Source organism: Lissotriton vulgaris, unplaced genomic scaffold, assembly GCF_964263255.1.
Source record: "Lissotriton vulgaris unplaced genomic scaffold, aLisVul1.2 SCAFFOLD_803, whole genome shotgun sequence".
Classification (NCBI taxonomy): Eukaryota; Metazoa; Chordata; class Amphibia; order Caudata; family Salamandridae; genus Lissotriton; species Lissotriton vulgaris.
Window position 1 is genome coordinate 131,400 of NW_028253292.1, and position 21,045 is coordinate 152,444.

Consider the following 21,045-nt stretch of genomic DNA (forward strand, 5'->3'; position numbering starts at 1 on the left):
AAGTGCATACAATGTAAAAGACCTATTTCAGACATAAGTGGCTGACAGGAGCTATGCACGTTCTGCCTTAGGGAAACAATGTGCATATAGTAATAATACCTGAAGGAATTTGCAGGCAAAGAATTGGGACAGAGGCGATACCATGTGTTAATCCCAGTCCTGAAGACCATTTCTGCCTATTACTCCCCACTACCAGCCTGGAAAATTCAGAATCAGGTGTAAAATGTGTGGGGTGACAGTAGTTCCCTTTGGTGTTTTTGCGCTTTATTTTTTTCACTCAAACGTATACGAGTATTGAATTGTTTTAATGTGTACAAATATTTTCAGGCCCGCTGAATTCTATCTGCATATTTAATGATGAATTGTATGGTTAGAGATAACCCACAGCAGACCCCCAGAAATAAAGATTTGCAAGACTATGACAAAACCACGCATTAACGAAGCCAAAAGGCTGCAGTGAACAAAATATCTTTAAGCGGAACGGTTAAATCACTGAGCTATACAGAACAACAAATGTCCATCAATAAGTTCCAGACACTCCACTATAAGATCAGCCACTAGGTTATAACTCACAGAGATTAAAGGGCAGTGCCTAATTTGTTAAACAAAAAAAGTGCAGGGCTCAAAGTTTATCATGGGAAGCCTACAGGCGCTGCCAAAGGGGCAAGGTGGCTAAATATGAAAGAGGCCTAAATGTGCTTCGACTTCATGCCTACACTTCCAATCTCTTCCCCTCTCTCTTGCAGGTGTTTTGAAATCTCTTTTTTCTGTCTTTGTCAGTGTATTCCGATTTTCTCTTACTTCTTACTTCTTTCACCACTTCTCTCTCTTGCCCGTATGATGAAGAATAAGTCTTGGCAGCAAAAATATGATATCCGGTGTCCACCACCTGATGTCACCGGCACAAATTAGGCATTGATAAATTGCAAAGTAGGTGCGGGTTTGTGAGGTTGATTTAAAGATCAATAGCCACTTGGGCTGGGGTAACAGTTCTATACTTCCCTGGGCTTGGCCTTGACGTCATTCTTATTTGAAGTGTAAACTTCATAGAACAAAGTTTGAGTCAGTCCCTTTGGGTCATTGTCCCCAGTTTCAGACCCATACACAGCAGGGCATGTATGGTCGGACTCGAGACAGTTGTACAAGTGCCTGATGAAAAACACAAACAGGTTCGGCTGGCCCACTTACTTCAGATCTCCTGCTTCCAAAAGTTTCCTGTAGTTCGAGATCTCCACGTCCAATGCTTGTTTGATGTCAAGCAGCTCCTGGTAGTTCATGATGACTTTGTGGAGCTCTGCTTTGCCGGATTCGATGGCGGCTTCATAGCTGGAAATTTGGGCCTGAGCCTCTGCCACCCCCACGGTGACACTGGCTGACGCCTCTGCCAGCCTGCTCTCTAAGGCGTAGTTCTGTGGGACAGAAAGTGAGAAAACATAGAGGTAAATAGGATTAAAAAGGTAATATAAAGAGTGGAATGAAGACAAAGAAAATAAGACACAGAAAAATTGAAACCGAGAAAGGACAGGAGAATGAAGGGAGGAAAAAAAGAAGAAAGACAAAATATACCCACAAAAGGAAAATAATAAACAAAGAACGAAAGAATGCAAGCAAACATGGGAAAGAAAGAAATCAGCAAAGAAAAAAAAGAATGTCAGAGGCGGCTGGTGAACTTTGGAAGTGGTGAAGTGCAAAACCAAACCATGAATTCCCTGGGAGAGTGAGGTTAGAGAACTGGAATGCAGATCTCACAAAGGATTTGAAGAGGTTGCCACTTGTGTCACATGAGAATTTGTTTCAAAAATTGGAATATAATTGTGCATACTCCTGCACAATTTCTTTTATGAACTTATCAAAAATCATTCACGTTTCTATTAATTTTTCAAAGTAAATCATTCTGATAACATTCTTGGTTTGCCAAATAAGACTGCCCTCACTGGGAGTGCAAGCACCAGACAAGAGGGCCAAGGGTAAGCCTATCTCCCACTTTTGTTTAAATTAGTTATCTTACCCCTTTGTACATGCATATCACGATGACAGGCTGCCACACTGAAAATCATGCCAGCCGGTCAGATAGGTCAGAGCTGCTCAAAGTGTTAGTGATGTTGCACAAACGCGCCAGGGCAGATTACAATTAGCTTCAGGTTGGTCCCAAAGGTTCAGGGCCAAATTATTACACAGATTACAGAGAGTGACATCACAAGTCTACTGATTTCCACATTCCCTACACAAATGCACTGATCTGCCCGCGTACTCTTTTATTTTACAACAGTCACACAAATCACAAAGGTCCTTAGTGAGATTTTTCAAAATTATACACTCAAACTAGGAAGCGACAGCAATAATGCTCAGAAAACAGACAACATCCATAGATGCACAACTAAAAGTGCATTTCTTTAAGGTGGCCTGAGATGTGATGCTTAATTAAACTTTGCAGGCAACAGCGTTCAAACGTCGTGTTACGCTTCGGAAATCTATTTCCATTTTCTCTTCCCTAGTCTCTGGCTCTTCTTTGCTCTCGTTTATTTTCACCCCTTGGTCTTTTTGTTAGTCTCAATCCTAATCTCATCTTTCTGCTCTTCCCGTATATTTCTTCGGTGCCCTCACTCATTGTCACTGTAGGTGGTATTTCGTTCACTCCTCTGATGACTTCAATGTTAATGGTCTGGAAGTAATCCCTTCAACTTTGGTCTCCATCGCCTAACCGCTCTTTGCATCCAGGGTTGGCATATTAAAAATCCCTTCATGTAAACACTTGGACCGGTGTCTGCTGCCTAGGAGGACCACTGCCGCCCAGGTCTTGACCTTTTGTGTGGCTGCCGAATGTATTCGCTGTATTTAAAGAACAAGCATTTACAATGCAATGGTTTTGCCTTTGTTAAAGTTAGAGCTATTGGCATTGCTCTTGACATTATTTTTATTTATGTTTTTTTTAACATAAATAAATGGCATTGTCATTTACAATGCCACTAGCTTTCTCTCGCAAATGACACACACAAACACACACAGAGCCCCCCTACACACACCCCCACACAGAGCCCCCCACACACAGCCACACAGAGCCCCCCACACACACAGCCACACAGAGCCCCCCACACACACAGCCACACAAAGCTTCCTACACACAGCCACACAGAGCCCTCCACACACGCCCACACAGCACAAGCAGGCAACAGGGGCACACGGAGGCACAAGCAGGCAACAGGGGCACACAGAGGCACAAGCAGGCAACAGGGGCATACTGACGCACAAGCAGGCAACAGGGGCACACTGACGCACAAGCAGGCAACAGGGGCACACGCAACAGGGGCACGAAAACGGAGGCACAAGCAGGCAACAGGGGCACGAAAACGGAGGCACAAGCAGGCAACAGGGGCACGAAAACGGAGGCACAAGCAGGCAACAGGGGCACCCAGAGGCACAAGCAGGCAACAGGGGCACACAGAGGCACAAGCAGGCAACAGGGGCACAAGCAGGCAACAGGGGCACGAAAACAGGCACAATCAGGCAACAGGGGCACGAAAACTGAGGCACAAGCAGGCAACAGGCCCTGCCGACACCCCATTACTGAGACTTAGCGCATTTTTTGCATTCTCCTATAGGTTTGGGATCCCGTCTGTTTACAGCGCCTCGAGGGCTCGGAAGCAGAGCTATACAAGCACAGGATCCAACCAAAACAAGCCGTCTGTAGGTCAACAGCAAATACCAAAATACAAACCAAGCATCTATGAGTGTAGACTTCGCATTCGCCAGCAGGGGGCAGTGAATGCTTTACACCGTACACAAACACTGTTCGTATGTACTCAGCGCACACCGTCCTGTCTCAAAGCACATTACCAAGATTACACCCACAAGGGTAAACATATCAATATATTGAATAACATCAAAACAATACCCGAACTCTGACTTGTTTTGGGGACTGAAGAGGAGGTAAGCAGTAGCTGTCGGACACAAGAGGGTCAAGGCACCCCGGACTCCTCCCCACCCCCCACCCCAGGAAGGTAGCAAGGTGCGTCTTCGGAGGAAGTGACCACCGACTTTCTACAAGGTGCGCCGGGCCACCTGGAGAACTCGTCGGGGACTCTGTCAGCCGCAGTTGACTCCCTCCACAATCCTAGCTTCTTGGTCTGATAAAATTGATTGGGGCAAAATAAGTCCAAATGTGGAACAAGTGGGCTGCAGTGTTTCAACAAATGTTGAACAATGACCATCACAAATATATTCAAATTATGAACCACGCAGCTCAACATTTACATCTGATATTTCAAAAGTGGACCCGTAGTTTATAAAATAAAACTATGCCTTTAAATGTCTGCAGTTTTCAGGCCTCCGCGCCACTCCCTGGGATCCTGCCTGGAGACTGGCTGCCGTCCAGCGCCACGAGGAGGACATGGAATCTTTCTGGGCACGCCATGAGTCCCCGAAGGGAAAGCTCTCCCTCCTATTACTGTATCTCCGTCGTCAAATGTGCAAACATTTCTACATCTCGCTCCTTTCTCCTTTTCCCTTTGCAAAGGATTTTGAGATTCTTATAACATTTATTTCTACTTTTACGGCGCTGTTCTGCCTGTAAGGCATCAGGGCGCTTTAAAAAACCACAAGAGAAGGTTACAATGCAACGTAAAGTTGGGATTGAAGACGATCGACAAAACTCTGAGCAGGTACAGGAGAGGAGCCTACAGGAAACCGAGACCAGCAGACCCCCGAGGCCCTGCTCGTGTCTGCACGTACATGCCGGTGCAGGGAACTCCCCGGACAGGGCTCCACCTCTCAGGCCTCCAGAGCAGCAGCCGGGAGCCCGGCCGGAGACGAGGAAGGCGGGGAGGACATGACGAGTGAAGGTAGGAGACAGGGGGAGAGAGGTTGGGGCAGGAAGGCAGGGGAAGAGAGGAGGGGAAAAAAAAACAAAAAAAACAAATCGACTCACCTGCACCTTGCGACGGCGGCACTTCTCCGGTCTCCCTCTTCGGCATGGGAGACCGGCAACGTCGAAAATCTCTCTGGCACTTCTCCGGTCTCCCTCTTCGGCATGGGAGACCGGCAACGTCGACGGCGGCGGTTCCCTCCAGGCCACGGGAGCCCCGCGGGCGCCGCCATACTGCTTGCCGTCTTCCTTCTTCCCCCGGGCTGCGGGGGGCGGGCACTTCCGGCCGGCCGCGCTAGGATTGGCCGGCCGGCCAGTCACGGGGCGGGAAACGGGGGAGAAGAGACGCAGTAGTGCCGGCAATGCCGGACCAGACTCGGGGGCGTTCCCGGCGTCGCGTGACGTCGGCAAAAGCCAAAGAATGTCGGGAACGCCCCCGTGTCTGGTCCGGCATTGACGGACAGGCCCCTCGTCCAATGGCAAGGCTCCGTTTACGGAGCCAGCCAATCAATGACGAGGGCTGAACAAAGCCACACTACACTTCTCATCAGGTTTTCGCCTGCGCGAAAAAGCTGCGCAGAAAGCGCAGCTTTCGCCAGGCAAAACCTAAAAAGGGGTAACCCTGTGTCCCTCAGAACCTGGGTAATTACTGGTTAATAAAACAAATGGTTCTGTCGGGTGAAAACCAAGAGTGATTTATACAATATTCTTATTATGTCAAAAAAAAAAACCCTATTATGACAACACAATTCAGAACCTCACAATTAATGACTCGAGGTCTTATTCATTTGCATTTTCATGTTTGTATGAATTAAAGTCATTCATTTATATCTTGAGTACAAAAAGACTGTCAGGGTGAATTATTGTGCAACAAGGTGACAATAGTGAATTGTGCTCCAATAGTGAAAGATTTCCTATATATATATACAGTGAGAGATACGAATCTATACAACCGATATATACATATATACACAGTTATTCTTTTGAGGCCTTTTCAGAGGTCCCGGGATCCGCTGCATGCAGCGGATCCCGGGACCTCTGAGCCAGCGATCCAATCCCCCATTAGTTGAAAGCGGATTCTGATCAAGTAGCCTCAGTCCTAACAGGCGATTCAATATGATCTGCTAACCAAGTGGACTGTTGTGCAATATACCTCTGTCTTGAAAAAGACCCGCCGCGACCTTAGACACGGGCGCAGAAGGGTCAAAACGTCGACACGCATCACCAGGCCATTGACATCTAGGAGTTCAAAAACTTAAAGAAACATTGGAAATTCTCTAGACAAATTGTCACAAATGGCCTGAAAAGAATAACTGTGTATATATGTATATATCGATTGTATAGAATCTTTCACTATTGGAGCACAATTCACTATTGTCACCTTGTTGCACAATAATTCACCCTGACAGTCTTTTTGTACTCAAGATATAAATGAATGACTTTAATTCATATAAACATGAAAATGCAAATGAATAAGACCTCGAGTCATTAATTGTGAGGTTCTGAATTGTGTTGTCATAAGAGGGGGTTCTTTTGACATAATAAGAATATTGTATAAATCACTCTTGGTTTTCACCCGACAGAACCATTTGAATGTATTCGCTGGGCCTGATTCACAAAGGTAAACTTACACATTTGTATAAGTTTACCTTTTTTTGGTATTCATGAACTACAAGTTATTAGTAAGTTTATACTGTGGAGACTCGGCAGTCGTAATTTACCAATACCTTGCAGTTTTTTAATCCAAAAAAAAGAGTCAACTTACACAAAGGTTAGGTTTAACTTTGTGAATCTGGCCCAGATTGTTGTAGTCTTGCTTCAGGGCTGGAGACATTCTCCATAATGACCCGGAGGGAGGTGGTAACCCTACTGCTGCCTGGGCCGGACTGGGAACTAAAACCGGCCCTGGCAAAGTGCTCGGCTCCCCCCCCTCCTCCCCCGCGGGGCGGTTGGGGGTGCAGCCGAGCAGGGGCGGCCTTAGGCATATGCAAACTGTGCACCTGCACAGGGCCACCAAACCCCAGGGGCCACCACGCCAATATATATCTATACTACTATTATAAAGGAAGAACTTTGAGGCTTTGAGGCGGGTAAACTCGGGAACCACAGCGCCAATCCACACACCCGATACATCGTTGGAATCCTCAGGGTGTGCAGATGGACATAGGCTATATAAATTTAAAAATACTTTATATTAAAAAAATGTACATTTAAAAAAAAGTAGTCCCCTCGAAGTAGCGCCGGCCGCGACCTGCGTGCTGACGTCGTCCAGGAGCGCGAGGAGGAGCGGCGTCCAGGAACGCGAGGAGGAGTGGCGGACATGGCGCGGGGGAGGAGCACTGATGAGCGGCACACAGGCGGTGAGCAGCAGCAGACCAGCAGAGTGGCGAGGAGCACTGAACTGAGGAGCGGTCGCTGAGGTAAGGCTCCGGGGGACAATGTCGGGGCAGGCAGGGGTCGGGACAGGCAGGGGGCCCTCTGGCATAATTGTGCTCAAGGCTCCGGACTCCCGCCGGCCGCTCCATACTCTGTGAACTCCTACTCTTATCCCTGCAAACTCTGCTCATCCTCGCCTCCCTGCAAACAGAGTGCCAGAGCCCCACTTACCCAGTATGCTCCCCAGTGCCTCAGGCGCTGCTGCTGGCCACCATTGCAACACTGGGCCTCTGGCATAATTGTGTGAGGTAAGCCTCCGGAGGACAATGTCAGGGCAGGCGGGGGTCGGGGCAGCCGGGGGACGGGGCGGACGGGGGCCCGGGCTGCTGGCCAATGTCGGGGCAGGCGGGGGTCGGGGAAGCCTGATTGCTCCCGGACAAGGTCGGGACGGACTGCTAGTCCTTAATATAATAATCCTCTGAGGATGGATACATATTTGCGTGGCGGCCCCTGGCAGGGATTTGGCAACCTCTGGCTCTGTTCCACTTCCAAACACCCTGACCCCCCCCCCCCCCTCTTCACTTGTCTCCGCGCTCCACCCCGCCCGGACCCTCTCTTCCGGGGCCCCCTACCTACCCTCCCTGCCCAGGGCTGCCATGAGCCTAGAGCCGCCCCGAGCCGAGCTCTTTGCCGGGGCCGTTTTTCTGCCGATTTTGTTACAGGCACGATTTTGCAGCTATGCCGCAAAAATGGCCCTGTAACAAAAACGTCACCCAGGGGCCCAAAACCATCCCCCACCCGTGCGGCGCACCGGGGGATTACCCGGTGCCCGCTACGGCCAGTCCTTTTCTGACTGCTGCTCACTCTGTAATGCTCTACCTGGGACTCACAGGGACTTTTCATCTTGTGCTGATTCTTAGAGATCAACGCAATTCAAATCACAAAAGTACAGAGTAAAATACAACACAGTAAATATATTAACAATAGATTTTTTTAAAGTGCATAATAAAAACAGCACAATTGAAACATTAACAATAAATTAAAAACATGATCCCAAAACTCAGCCCCACCCCCAATGGTTGCACCACTTTTGTGGCTTAGACATAAAGCAAAATGCGAGTACATATAAAGAAAGCCATGCAAGAGTCGGTTTGCATCACATTGCGTGGCTTTGTAAAGAAATATAACGCTAAGCAGTGGCTTGTGCTGCATTGTATTACATTTCATTCTGGGAGGCGTTTCATGGGTCAAACATGGGCATTCCCATTCATCCACCACCTACGAATTTAATGGAATCCCAGATTTTCAAAAGTTTGCAAACCTAGGTTTGAGTGGATTCACAAAGTCTACTAAAGGATGGCGTAACAAGGAGAAAAAAAAATTCTTCTGATTATTTCCTCTTTCTATGTGTGCTGCATTATGCATTATCATGAATACGGCGTTCCAGCGGACCAACTCTTCACACTACAACATCGATTGCTGCGGTGATCATCAACATGAAGCACCAGCCATGACCATCCGTGACGCAAACAGAATCTTCACACTACAGCAAGGACTGTCTACAGTTCCTGGTCTGCCCTTTGCGCTACATCGACGGCCATCGGCAATGCTCGCCCTGCTCCGTCCACTGCAAATGAAGCTCTGGGTGCCAAACTACGAAGGTAACTTTTTCCGTGGTTCCTGTATCTGACCCATGCTCGATTGTATTTGGCCTGAACTTGTGACTTTCTGCTGGTCTCACAGGACCGGATAGCCACGAGTGTAGTTTCATGCCTTTTGGGGCTATTTTCACCAAATCTTTAAAATTGCATTTTTCCGGTACTAATAAATGGATTTTTGTCGTTTTGCTATCAAATTATTTATTAGGATTTACTCAATTTTTCTAAAATTGGTGTGGGATTTTTCTTGGGTTGTGCTTTCACTTCATTTCTGTTTGAAGTGCTTCATAAATACTTTACACATTGCCTCTAAGTTAAGAGTGACTGCTTTATGCCAAGCTACCAGAGGGTTGAGACAGGTTCATTTGGGGTTTGCTTATGACTTCAACTTGACAAGGATAGTGGTTGCTACTTCATTAGGGTTTCACCCCCAAACCACTAACCCAATTTGTTACACTACCACGGATCCTCTTCCCCCACCCATCTAGCAAGGGTGGCAGCACAATCAGGTAAATACACGCAGAGCAGTTTGTCACCTCTGCCAGGGCTCAGGCTGTTTGTGCACTCCAGCAATGGCACACTGTCTCAGCACAGTGTGGGAACCTGAGAGCTAGTGTCTGCACAACAGGACATCACAACTCGTGCTGCTACATTTGCAGACTGCAATGCTAAACTCCCTGCCGGCAGCCTCTCCTGCCTGTAACATCACCATTACCCAACTCGTCACAGGGTGGAGGAGACCAGGGATGCTTGTTGACTGCAACCTACCTTGTGACGAGTTGCAAAAGGGCGGGATGTCATTAAGGCTCCAGAAAGGGAAACCAAGTGATTGACATTTAACTCCTGGCACTTAGGCCTGACTCAATGAGGCTAACTTTGCCGATGATAGCTCAGGATGCTATGGTTTGCAAGGCTAACGATGTCACGGTGCTCAGGTCTATGAGATTTTAGGCTGACACTATCTCACAAACAGCTGGTTTGCTTGTGAAGAGACTATCTTCACAGTGTGGCCTTCTACCCCAGTATGACAATTCAGGCTGAAGCTAGGTGGTGTGCCGGCTCATATTAGCATCTTTTTAACATTTGATTATTATTTTGTTAAATAGAAAAGTAAGCAAGGTGGAGCCGAGACACCCACATTGACCAATCGTCACTGAGAAAATCTACACATAATGATAAAAGGGAGAAATATAAAATTTGAGTTTAAACCAACTCCCCAATTGATAGGATCCTAATTACAAAGAAGAACACAAATCATTTTAAAGTGTAATTTGCTATGCCCTGATCATGATCTTAGATAATGAAGAAACCATATAAAACATATTTTGTAATCCCTGAAAAGGTCAACGGGGTATGAAACCTTGCTTTTCTATTAAAAAGATTGTGTCCTCCCTTGAATATTACGTAGGGCTTTTTCAAAGATGATCTCTGCCCACATTATGAACATGCAAATAAACTCTGACCAATAACACAGGAGTACCACAAATGTTTATATGTGTGTGACTATAGTATGTGAAGATAACAGCATATATATGTTTACCAAGAGTGTCTATGGTAAAAAACTATCCTTTGAGATTGTTGCAGGGAAAACCACGAAATACATCCCACACACAAACAAGCATTGGCAAAACCAATCGGTATTTCCTGTGATCTCTGTATACTGATCTATTGGCTCTGCCATCGTTTTTTATTGCAGGTAGCCTGCTCATGAAAGGTGGTCATCTTAGAATGTTTTTCTAAATCATATGAAAAAGCATTACAAGAGGGCCTCCATTCATGTAACATGTGCACTCATGCGCATACCGTGGTGGCTTCTAATAGTTAAAACGCCATTTGTAAATAGACAGGCACCTATACACTAGCAGTAGGGAAAATGGACATTGAGAGTGGAATAATTCTGAATGAAAATCACGGGGTGGCAAAGGAGAGGGGAGCAGGCAGAACAAGGAGAAAAATAGGGAGAGAACATAGTCCCTCAGGCTCAGCAATGCAAGGTCCTTATGTCAACAGTGAAGGAATACAACTTATCCAAGCAAAACACGAGAAGACCAATTGCCTTTTAGGTTGGACAAAAACAAAAATAGTGAGGCAAGTCACTGAATCAGAAGAAGGGACCTAAGGTAGACAAGAACACCATTGAATCATAGAAATTGGCTGGCCCAAAACCCACTCTAAGTCTACATTTGCTTCAATGGGACTGCTGTTAATAGATGGCTACAGCTATCTTCTATCTATTATGCTTTAAATAAGTCCCTAGTGTCAAGCTCTCCTAAAAAAAGGTTGCAAAGATCTTCCTGTCCCTGATATCATGATGTCCTATTCTCCTCACACATCATAGAGTCATACTATCACTGCAAAACGCCTGTTTTAATGCCAGCTTCCATCATTTCTGTTGAGATGTTCATTATACCTCTGTTGTTACACCTCTGATGCCAGATGTCATCTGAAGGAAAACTCCCCCCAAATCCCTAATATTATGAATCAACCATACCAAATTCCTTGGGCTTGTGTCATAACTCCATCCCAAATCTCAGGTATCATTGCCCCCTCCCAAATTTCTGGTGCAGTGCCCCTCCCAAATACCTGGTGTCATGCACCTCAAAATGCCTGCTGTTAGGCCCCAACCCTACTAACTGTATGATATACAATAAAATTGAAATTCTTGGTGTCAAGGCAATTCTTTGGAATGTTGTACCCCATATTCATTAGCATGTTTACAACTTCCAAAAGCGTCCAGGATGATGCCAGCAGTCACTGCACCAGCATATGTACTCCACCGGAGCGGCTAGCAACTTAAAAAATCGGATGGAGGCGCAGCATGTCGTAAAACTCACTGACATGTTACTTTTCTCCTGTCCCGATGATGACGAGCAGGAAAGGAAAGTGGTTTAGTTCCTGCATGAGAATCCAACCAATACTAGACATGCTCTCAGGCTGTTTTCAGCATGAGAGCAGGTCCAGGATTGGTTGGAAACAAGCTAACCCAGCGCTCATTTTGAGGTTGGGGGCCTTTGCCTTCAATCCCTCAGGTGTTTTACAGGACTGGAATTGCAGACTCTGAACTGCCCATGACAGATTGACCTGCTGTAGTTAGCCGGCCAATCTGCGATGTGCACTGAGCACTTGAAGCAGTAATCCTGCAATACGCAGGAATGTCTGCCCCACCTCCACCATCATGCTTGCAATAGTGCGACCAGTGGCACATAGAATAATAAAATGGTAATGACCATGTGTGTACCTGCTGCACTCGCAGCAGGCGGGGCAATGCTCCTCAGCCTTAAAGGAGGAGGCGGCGTTGTACTCCACCCTTTCTCCTTCACATACTGTACCTATGTGAAGGTCGCAGGAGGGCAATCTAGTACTCGGTCAATGTTATCCTCACTTCCTGTGCCTTCAGGACACTAGTGCAATGATGCCCCAAACACTGCATATCTTTGCACATTCATTCAGCATGGGAAAGAGAGATGCTTGCTCATCGCTGACCCTGAAAAGGTGTGAGGCTTGATCAAATCAGATCCAGCCTGCAATTAGCAGACCAGGTCAGTGCTCAATTTCCAACATGGCGATTACTGACCTTCAGAAATTAAACAAATAACGTTTGAAGAGTTAAGATTATACACAAATGTTGTAAAGAATCTGATGGTAAAGCATTGTAGTAGACAGATAGGGTCTGCTTCTATCTCTGCTTGTGTCATAGATAGAAATGTTCATTTACCAAATAGGCAATTGATATAAACAGTGGCGGACGTTAATTTGATCAGGGTTGTGGCCCACACACACATACACACTCACTCACACCCACGCATTCACACATGTGCACACAATCACCCACTCACAAATGCAAATACATACATTCATTCATACATGCATGTACGCACACACGCACCAAACATCAGAAAACAGAAAACTTACCTTTGCTCCTTCTCTCCGGGAGGGACGCCTTGGAGGTCACGGGACGGTTGTGACTGCTGCCTTCCCCAGCCAAAGAGGGTCAATGAGACTGCTGACCCTACCCCACTGTGTGATGAGGTGTCACTGATTGACAGTCGTCCCTAAGCATTTCAGGGCTTAAAACTGAAGTGCCAAGGTCCAAGGCAATCAATGACGCTCCGCCTCGTCATGAGGGTCAGGGTCTCAACGCACTTGTGCTAGGCTGAGCCCACACCCACAGGGTTGCAAAATCCTCAGCCTGGCACAGTTCAGCTGAGGCAGCAAGATGCCTGGGCATTTAGCGCAGTACAGCTCCTAGCTGCCTGAGCTGAAGAAGAAGAGTGTCTGTCAAGCTGGTCTCTGCTTAGCCTGACAGACACTCTTCCTGTCTGGGCAAAAAGGTGGGGGTGGGGTCCCTCCACCCATAAGGACAGTCTGTGGCTGGATATAAATGAATGTTTTCACAAAAGAGAAGACCCCACTAAGTTCCAGGGAACAGGGTACTGTCAACACTGTAAGTCAAAGAAAAATCCCTGGACTACTCACGCTTTTCTCCATACTCTTGTCTCTCATACACCCAGATCTTATGAGCAAAAACAATTTTTAGATATATAAATGAATAACATATCGGTATTTTTCTAAATCATTGAAAAGCATTGTGTACTAACATTTCTTCGAGGGAAGAACGTGTGTTAGTATGCTTGCTGAGTTTGTCAGCTCAGTAGACCAATGCAGTCACTCCAGTAATACGTGCTTGACCTATGGTTCCAGGTTCGAGTTCTGACCTGTCCACTCAACGCTTCATCCTTCCGCGATCTATAAAACGAGTACCACTGAGTTGGGTAAGAAGCACCGAGTTTTTCGCCCTTAAGGGGTGAACAGGTGCTATAGAAATATATGTGTTATGTTCATAATGGATGAAACACAAATGCCTTCTTACCATCGAGAGGAGTGAGTTTAGTTCCATGTTCAATGACTGAATCTCTTTCGTTGAAGATGTTATTTCTGCTTTGACTGCTGTTATCGATTCTGTGTTCTTTGCTGACTCACTCTGAATTTCTGACATCTAAAAAAAGGACACATAAAAGAGTTATCAGATTTTTTTTTCACAAGAGATATTACAAGTTTGTCCTCTATATGACATACATTTTTCTATTATAACTTTATTTTTACCTTGGAGGGCAGTCACTATCACATTTAAATAAGCTATACATTAAGTATTAAAAAAAAATGACCACCCAAATCTTTCCACATTTTCCCCTATCCTCCATCACCCCACTTATATCCTCATTCTTTTTCATTATCTAGTTTTAGTTCGGTCAATAACAGGAACTACCGGGAGAATTGGGATTACAACTTTTGCAGGAAACTACAACTCTCGTGTTATTCACACAGATATCTCACGTCTTAAATGTGAAATGAGCAGTGAAAAAAAGGCCTTAAAATGAGGAATAATATGTTGGAACAGGCTCAGAAACACCAATCCCCGCAATAATTGCCATTTCGCAATTTGTCCTGCACTCCATAGGTAATGAGATGTGCTATAGCCATAATTCCAAGTGCAGTAATACTGCTTAGGTGTGGCAAGTCAGCTAGAATGAGGAGCTTTGTGCAATACATCAATTTTTTTCATGCAGTAAATTCATTTAAGAAGAAAACGCAAAATCTGGGGATTCACTGGATGAATATCAACAGCCATGCTATATCTATGGTGGAGAAAATGCATCCAGTGTGTTGTCCACTGGATTTAAATTACAATTACATTATTCCCTATGGCATTTGTAATACGGCGGACAGGATATTCGTCACTTTTGGGATGGAGTATCTCGTATGTCAAAGTAATCAGGCACTAAGAATCTATTGATCACGAGTGGTCATTCCATGTATTTGAAACGTGGTCTATCACCATCTAGAAAAAAAAGGAACTGGCTTGCAAATGCATTTTCAATTGCATCTTAATTTATTATTGACAGAAAGGCAAATTTCATAGACAAATAAAATGTTTTCTCCGTGATAAAAGAAATAATCTTTCAGTCTCTGTACTACACCATGAGGCTGCATTACAAAAATGGCGGTGATTGTCCCAGCACTTCCTACATATGAAATCAACTGGGCCTAAATGCTTTACCTGTTTATACTATAAGCTGCGTAATGTATAATAATATTTAACCTTATAGTATGTGGTGCCTCTGGACTATTTTCGTCCCCAATGTACATTGTATGTGCAATCACAAATTGTTTGACATATTTCCCTATCCGCCTTTGAGATTAGAATGACGGTTTCCGTCATGGTTTCCGTACCGGTCTGTCTGACATGGAAACCATGGCGGAAAGCGTCTTTGGGGCCCACAGCTGGGCCCCCTTGGACGCACGGCCTCCGGTTGGAGGCCGAGGGGGCACCTATGGTGTCCCTCTGTCGATCCCTGCACCTTGTGGTGCCTGCCACGGGGTGCAGGGATTGACTGCATTTCCCATTTTACTATGGGAGCACGCATTTCTGCCAGTTTACAGCCGGAATGCATGCTCCTATATTAAATTATAGGAATGCGACCGAACACTGTTCCGTCGCATTCTAGTGGGGCAGTCGGGACCTCCGACTGGGTGTCGGTCAGTCCCATGACCGAGACAGGGTCGGGCAGAGTTATTCCGCCCGTCATCGTAATGAGCCCCTATGTACTGATTTAGCGTTGGCGATAATTAAAAAGACATCAATTTATGGATGCTAAATCCACAATTAACCCCTTTGAGGATTATTTCCGGGAGCAAAGCACTATTTCCATATTTCCTTCCTAGCTTGTGCGCTGCTAAATGCCTCATTTTTATACTTTGACCCACCTATATTTAGCATTCTTTAACTTTCTGTTGGCCTTGATAATATGGGCACTAACATGAATGGAGTGTGGATAATAATAAGGTGGACAAACTAAGAGAATTAAGCATACCTCTGTTCCTTTTGTAATTCCAAAGACACAAAGGAGACACATTTTATCCAGTATCTAGAGAAAGTCTAATTGTTTCCACCCACACTACGAAGGCCCCCAGTCACACATATTAGGACAAAAAATGTGCATCATTACTTTATGTTTGGGGCAAATGTTTTTCGAAAATTCTATAGAATTTCACAAGTAGTCAATGTTTTACTTGTGAATTTAAATGCAAACAATATTTCCACATGTAGAATTATGCCATGTACCTGTGCAAGTCTAACTTTAAAAAATATATATATATCCCTAGAGAAAATGTTTTCCCCTGTGAAGAAACCTCATTTTCAACGACTACATTCTCATCACTTTTAGCAGTATTACCTCTCCATTACCACCCTGGAAACCTACTGATTCTTGACCTGTAAAGGAGTATACATGCATCCATGTCCAAGGTGGGAAGTTAACTTCTGCATCAATGTTCAAAACCTAAAAACATAGGCATTTGGGGAATGTTTTAGCGCTTTTGTCTGTGGGCCTCCTTAAAGAGTAGGCCTCTCACCAGGCCCTGCAGCAAACTCCCCCCTGCGCTCTGTTGATGTCTGTGTGCAGCAGGTGGTTGGCCACCTGTGGTGGGCTTGGCCGACTTCAGTGGGTTGGCCGCTGGGCCTGCCGTCTGCTACAAGCAGCCTTTGACTGTCACCAGTGGTAGGGAGTTGGTTGTTGGTGGCAGGATGGGTACAGGGCCTAGAGGAAGGACTACTTTCTGCTGCACGGGGCTAATGGCTGTGTGCAGCAGGTGAGTCTGCTGAATAATATTAAAAAACTAGAAATACACTGAATAAGGCAAATGTTAACGTGACCTCACAGATAGATGTAGAAAAAGATAAGAAACTAATGTTTAAAAAACAAAAAAATGCTGAAATGCACCAGTTATAGTTTCCTGAGCTACCTATACCTTGCATCCCCCATGCTCTGCTCATGACTTCATATGGAGAGGTGTGGCTCACTGATTAGAGGCGTCAGACCTGTAAGCAGAGAACGGCCCGGGACCAGGGTTCAATTCCCGACGCGGCAGGGTCGTGGACCAGGGGTCAACGGACTTGATAATTCTCGCCTCAATGCCTACTCTAACCAGAGAACACACGCGGTAACTCTGGGCATTAAGCTTGCCTCATCTCTACAACGGCCCCCCACAGACGTCGGGGATGCCTGGTTTCACCCTGGAGATACCCAGAAAGGGACCATCTCACAGGGAAAACCAGGACGGGTTCCCCAGCGGTCTACAGAGCTAGGACACTCGGTTAGAGTAACAGTGCGCTTTACAAAAACCCCCATTTACATTTACATTTACACATCACTCATTGCATGTTAAATGGCATCATTGATGACATCGCTGATAACATTTCAAATGATATCATTGATGGCAGCTGAGGACAGCATACAATCATTGTGACACCATCATACATGGTTTGTGGGCTTGAAATAGTTCAACACACTATACCTGTGGACAATTTAATATTCACCTTAAACAGATGACCCTTCTAAAGACTTCACATGACCCACAATTTTAAGTCAAGAGTTTGACCAGTATACATTTGCCACCAAAAAGACACCTTCTTTTAAACCCGATGGACAATTCTGCATAGTTTAGTAAAATACACTACACCATATTCCTGAGAAGGGCACAAACCACTGAAATTCACCAGTTACAGTTTACTGAGCTAACTATAACTTGCAGCCCCACCATGCACTGCTTAAAACCTTACATATTACATCACTCATCACATATTAAATTACATCATTGATGACATCATTGATGACATTTCAAATGACATCATTAATTACTTACTGATGACAACCTCGCACAAAAGAGTTCCTTTCAATGTCAGGGATAACTATGGTGACTGCTAGAAATCCCAAACACTTACCTTGGATTCAAAGAACCTTTGTGCATCCTCTTTGTGCTGACGGACTGATTTTTCATATGTAGCCCTCATTTCGTTTAATGCTTTTGTGACATTGAATGATCTGACAGCATCAACTTCGATCAAAGAGACAGACTTATCAGATGTGGTACCCAGTTGTGCCTGAAGAGTGCTGACCTCCTAGGAGAAGAAAATCAATTTGAGATGATTGCATTGGGAAGAACAAATAACCAAAAATAATACCATAGTGCTTTTAAGGAATTAGTCACACAATTTTTAAAATTCTGGCATTTCTGCTCTGGTCGCGCCTGCACATAATATATAAGAACTACAAGCAAAAATCAAGAAGAATAGTTTTCTTTTTTGTGTAAAAAATTGACCTGCCTTGTGTATCAATAATTCTGTGTCTATTGTCAAATCCAACTCTTAATACAAATTTGATAACCTTCCCTGCTTGTATGTCCAATAGAAAGCACTACCAGTTAAAAGTGATGTTTCAATCAATAAGAAACCATTCAGCTATTTTTAATAAGTTGTTACACTGGGTAAAATGTACAGATTCTTTTCTGACTGATACCTCACTTCTGATACAGAACGGAGTTACCCATGTATTTCCAGTATTAACCCTTTCGATGCTGATGACGAGCTCAGCTCGTCATGATGCACGGTTGAGCTGTGCTGATGACGAGCTGAGCTCGTCATGAAACAATGGGAAAATGGGCTCCTGCAGCACAGGAGGGGAAAACACCTAGCAGCCAAGGTGTTAAGACACAGAGGTTTGAGAATCGGCCTCTAAATGTTTTCAAAGGCCCTCAAACCCGCACATAGATTCTGGCCATAGCAGTGTTGGACTGGTCTGTCAAGTAGTCTGGCAATCTGGCGCTGCCAGTTGGGCCATGTAAGAAATTTGGTCATTTGGTTGAAGGGGGGGGGGGTGAAATCCTACTCATGCAGCAACCACAGTCCTTGTCAGGGTGAAGCCACACACAAAAACAGATTAACCTGTGCTCAACCCTCTGGTAGCTTGGCACAAAGAAAGCAGGCTTAACTTGGAATCACTATGCAACACTTCAAACAGTAATAAAATTAAAACACTGCAAAGTCAGGATCCCACACCAAATTATATAAATATAGTAGATGTTAATAAATAAAATATGACCAAAACACAAACATACAATCAATAGAACCAGAGACTTGCAGGCATAAATATTTCTGTTACAATAGCTCCAAAAGAACAAAATTCCAGCTGTGGATATCTAGTTGCACCAGACTGGGACAATGTCATAAGTTCAGGCTGACCACGATGGAGCGTGGGCCAGCTACATGAACCCAGTTAGGCCCACTGAAAAAGAGTACCTTAGGTCCTGATAACAGAGCATTGCGAGGTCCTGCATCAAGGATGCGATCCTCAGCCGTGGCAAAACGTGGGTTCAGAGGATCTGTGAAGATGCAATGCAAGAAACTGCATCATCAAGGCTGAGGTCGGCAAGAGATTTCTGAGGTGAGGGCCTGCTTCAGGGATGCATCCCCCAGTGGATGTTCCGATGTGAGCACTGAGGTTGATGTGGAGTCCTCGCGCTGGAAGAATGAAGAATCCCTGTGCATCAATTCTGTACGGAGCAGATGAAATGTGTTAGTTCTGCTGGATCCACAGATCCCCTGGCAGAGCACCTTCAGGCCCAATTCCAAGGGTCTAGGACTGGGGCAGCATCACTTGACAGGGTAGACCTCACAGTTGCAGAGTCCAGGTGCTGAAAACGAGGACTAGCCCATCGAGTCACTCTGCTGGTTCTGGGAACAAGTTGCAGGTACAGCCCCTCTGAACCAGCCAAGAGGGCAGCAGGTCAGCACAGCTGACATCAGCTGTTCAGGGCAGCAATCGAGTAGAGTGGCAGTCCTTTCAGTATCACAGCAGTCTTTCTTCCTGGCAGAGTCTTCCACATGCCCAGAAGTGTACTGAAGAGTTGGTGTCTGAGGTTTAATATTTATATCAGGTGCCTTCTATGAACTGAGAGAAGATTCTAGAGGTTTCCCTTTGAAGTGAACAGTTTTCCTGCCTCCCCTGCCCTAGCTCCAGACTAAGTACAGGGGATATGCAGCCCTTTGTGTGGCCGCAGGACACAGCCTATTCAAGTGTAACTGGGGCTGTGCTCGGCTCTGCCCTCTCATCCTGCCAATGGTGACCCAATTAGGCACAACTAAGTCTAATTGGGCCCTCACTGGCAGGATACACCAGTCGGTTGTTTCAAGTACATTAAACATAGAGCAAACCCATTGTTTATAGTTCATAATTTCCTTAGAGGGATGCTAGCCATTGGGAACAATCATTAGAGAGGTTGAGGTTGAGTCAATGATAAAAATCCATCAACGCTACTTGTATTCATAAGTTGTCATTTCCCCAATGGAAGGAATAGTGCCAACGCGTTTCAAGTCCCAGTGACGTTCATGGAACTCTCTTCAGGGCTCTGACATGATGTAATCTGGTTATTGTGGCTCTTTTGCTACTATACTGACAGATTATTTATCTCTGGTATTATAAAAGCAAGTCCCTTGTCTGTTTGGTTGGAACGTTGAATCCGCCTGTGTATCTTTATATCTTTGTACACAGGCGTCAGGCACATGGAGCAACCCTTCTACTGCCAGTTGATTTCTTTTTATTGAGTTTGGATTACTTTGATTTTCACTGATCTTCTTTCATTTCAACAGGGAGTAAATTCTGTCTCATTCCAAACTGCTACAGACTTGGTGAATTGACCTACCCCCTTTAATAAACTTTCTAAAAGTGGCATTTTCATGATTATAATTTAAAATCCGACTTTCCCATGAGAGAGGATTCTTCATTACAATTCCAAACACGCCAAATATGAACTGGTTACCTATTCCCATTTGGAAGTTGCAGCTTATTGAATGTAATAAGGTGACTCTGATGTTATTCTATGGGAGAGGTAGGCCTTGAAATAGTGAAAAATAAATTGATGCTGCTTTTACTACCAGGACATGAAAAAGTTAGAAGTAAATAACCAACTTTTTAAATAATCTGCACCCTGCCCTCTGCAGTGTCCAGGGTCTCCCTTAGGGGTGACCTTTATGTATTAAAAAGGAAGGTTTGGCCTAGGAAAAGTTTTTTGCCAGTTTTGACATGGCAGTTTAAAAGCTGCACACACGGGCTGCAATGGCAGGCTTGAGATGCGTTTAAAGGGCTACTTTAGTGGGTGGTACAATAAGTGCTGCAGACCCACCAGTGATTTACAGGCCCTGGGTACATGTAGTACCAATTTACTAGGGACTTATAAGTCAATTAAATATGCCAGTTGGGGATAAGTCAATATTATTATGTTTAAAGGAGTGAGCACACACACGTTAGCACTGGT

At 45.1% G+C, this 21,045-nt stretch overlaps 1 protein-coding gene across 1 annotated transcript in view; it reads right to left on the bottom strand.

Annotated features, from left to right (window-relative positions):
* LOC147661043 (thread biopolymer filament subunit gamma-like) overlaps positions 1-21,045 on the bottom strand; it is a 56,380-nt gene that overhangs the window by 23,993 nt on the left and 11,342 nt on the right. Inside the window, exons 4-6 of the mRNA XM_086951371.1 lie at positions 17,678-17,854; positions 13,766-13,891; positions 1,189-1,409 (exon numbers count right to left, since the gene is read on the bottom strand). Coding sequence (XP_086807497.1) covers positions 1,189-1,409; positions 13,766-13,891; positions 17,678-17,854 — 524 coding nt within the window. The remainder of the gene's footprint in view (positions 1-1,188; positions 1,410-13,765; positions 13,892-17,677; positions 17,855-21,045) is intronic.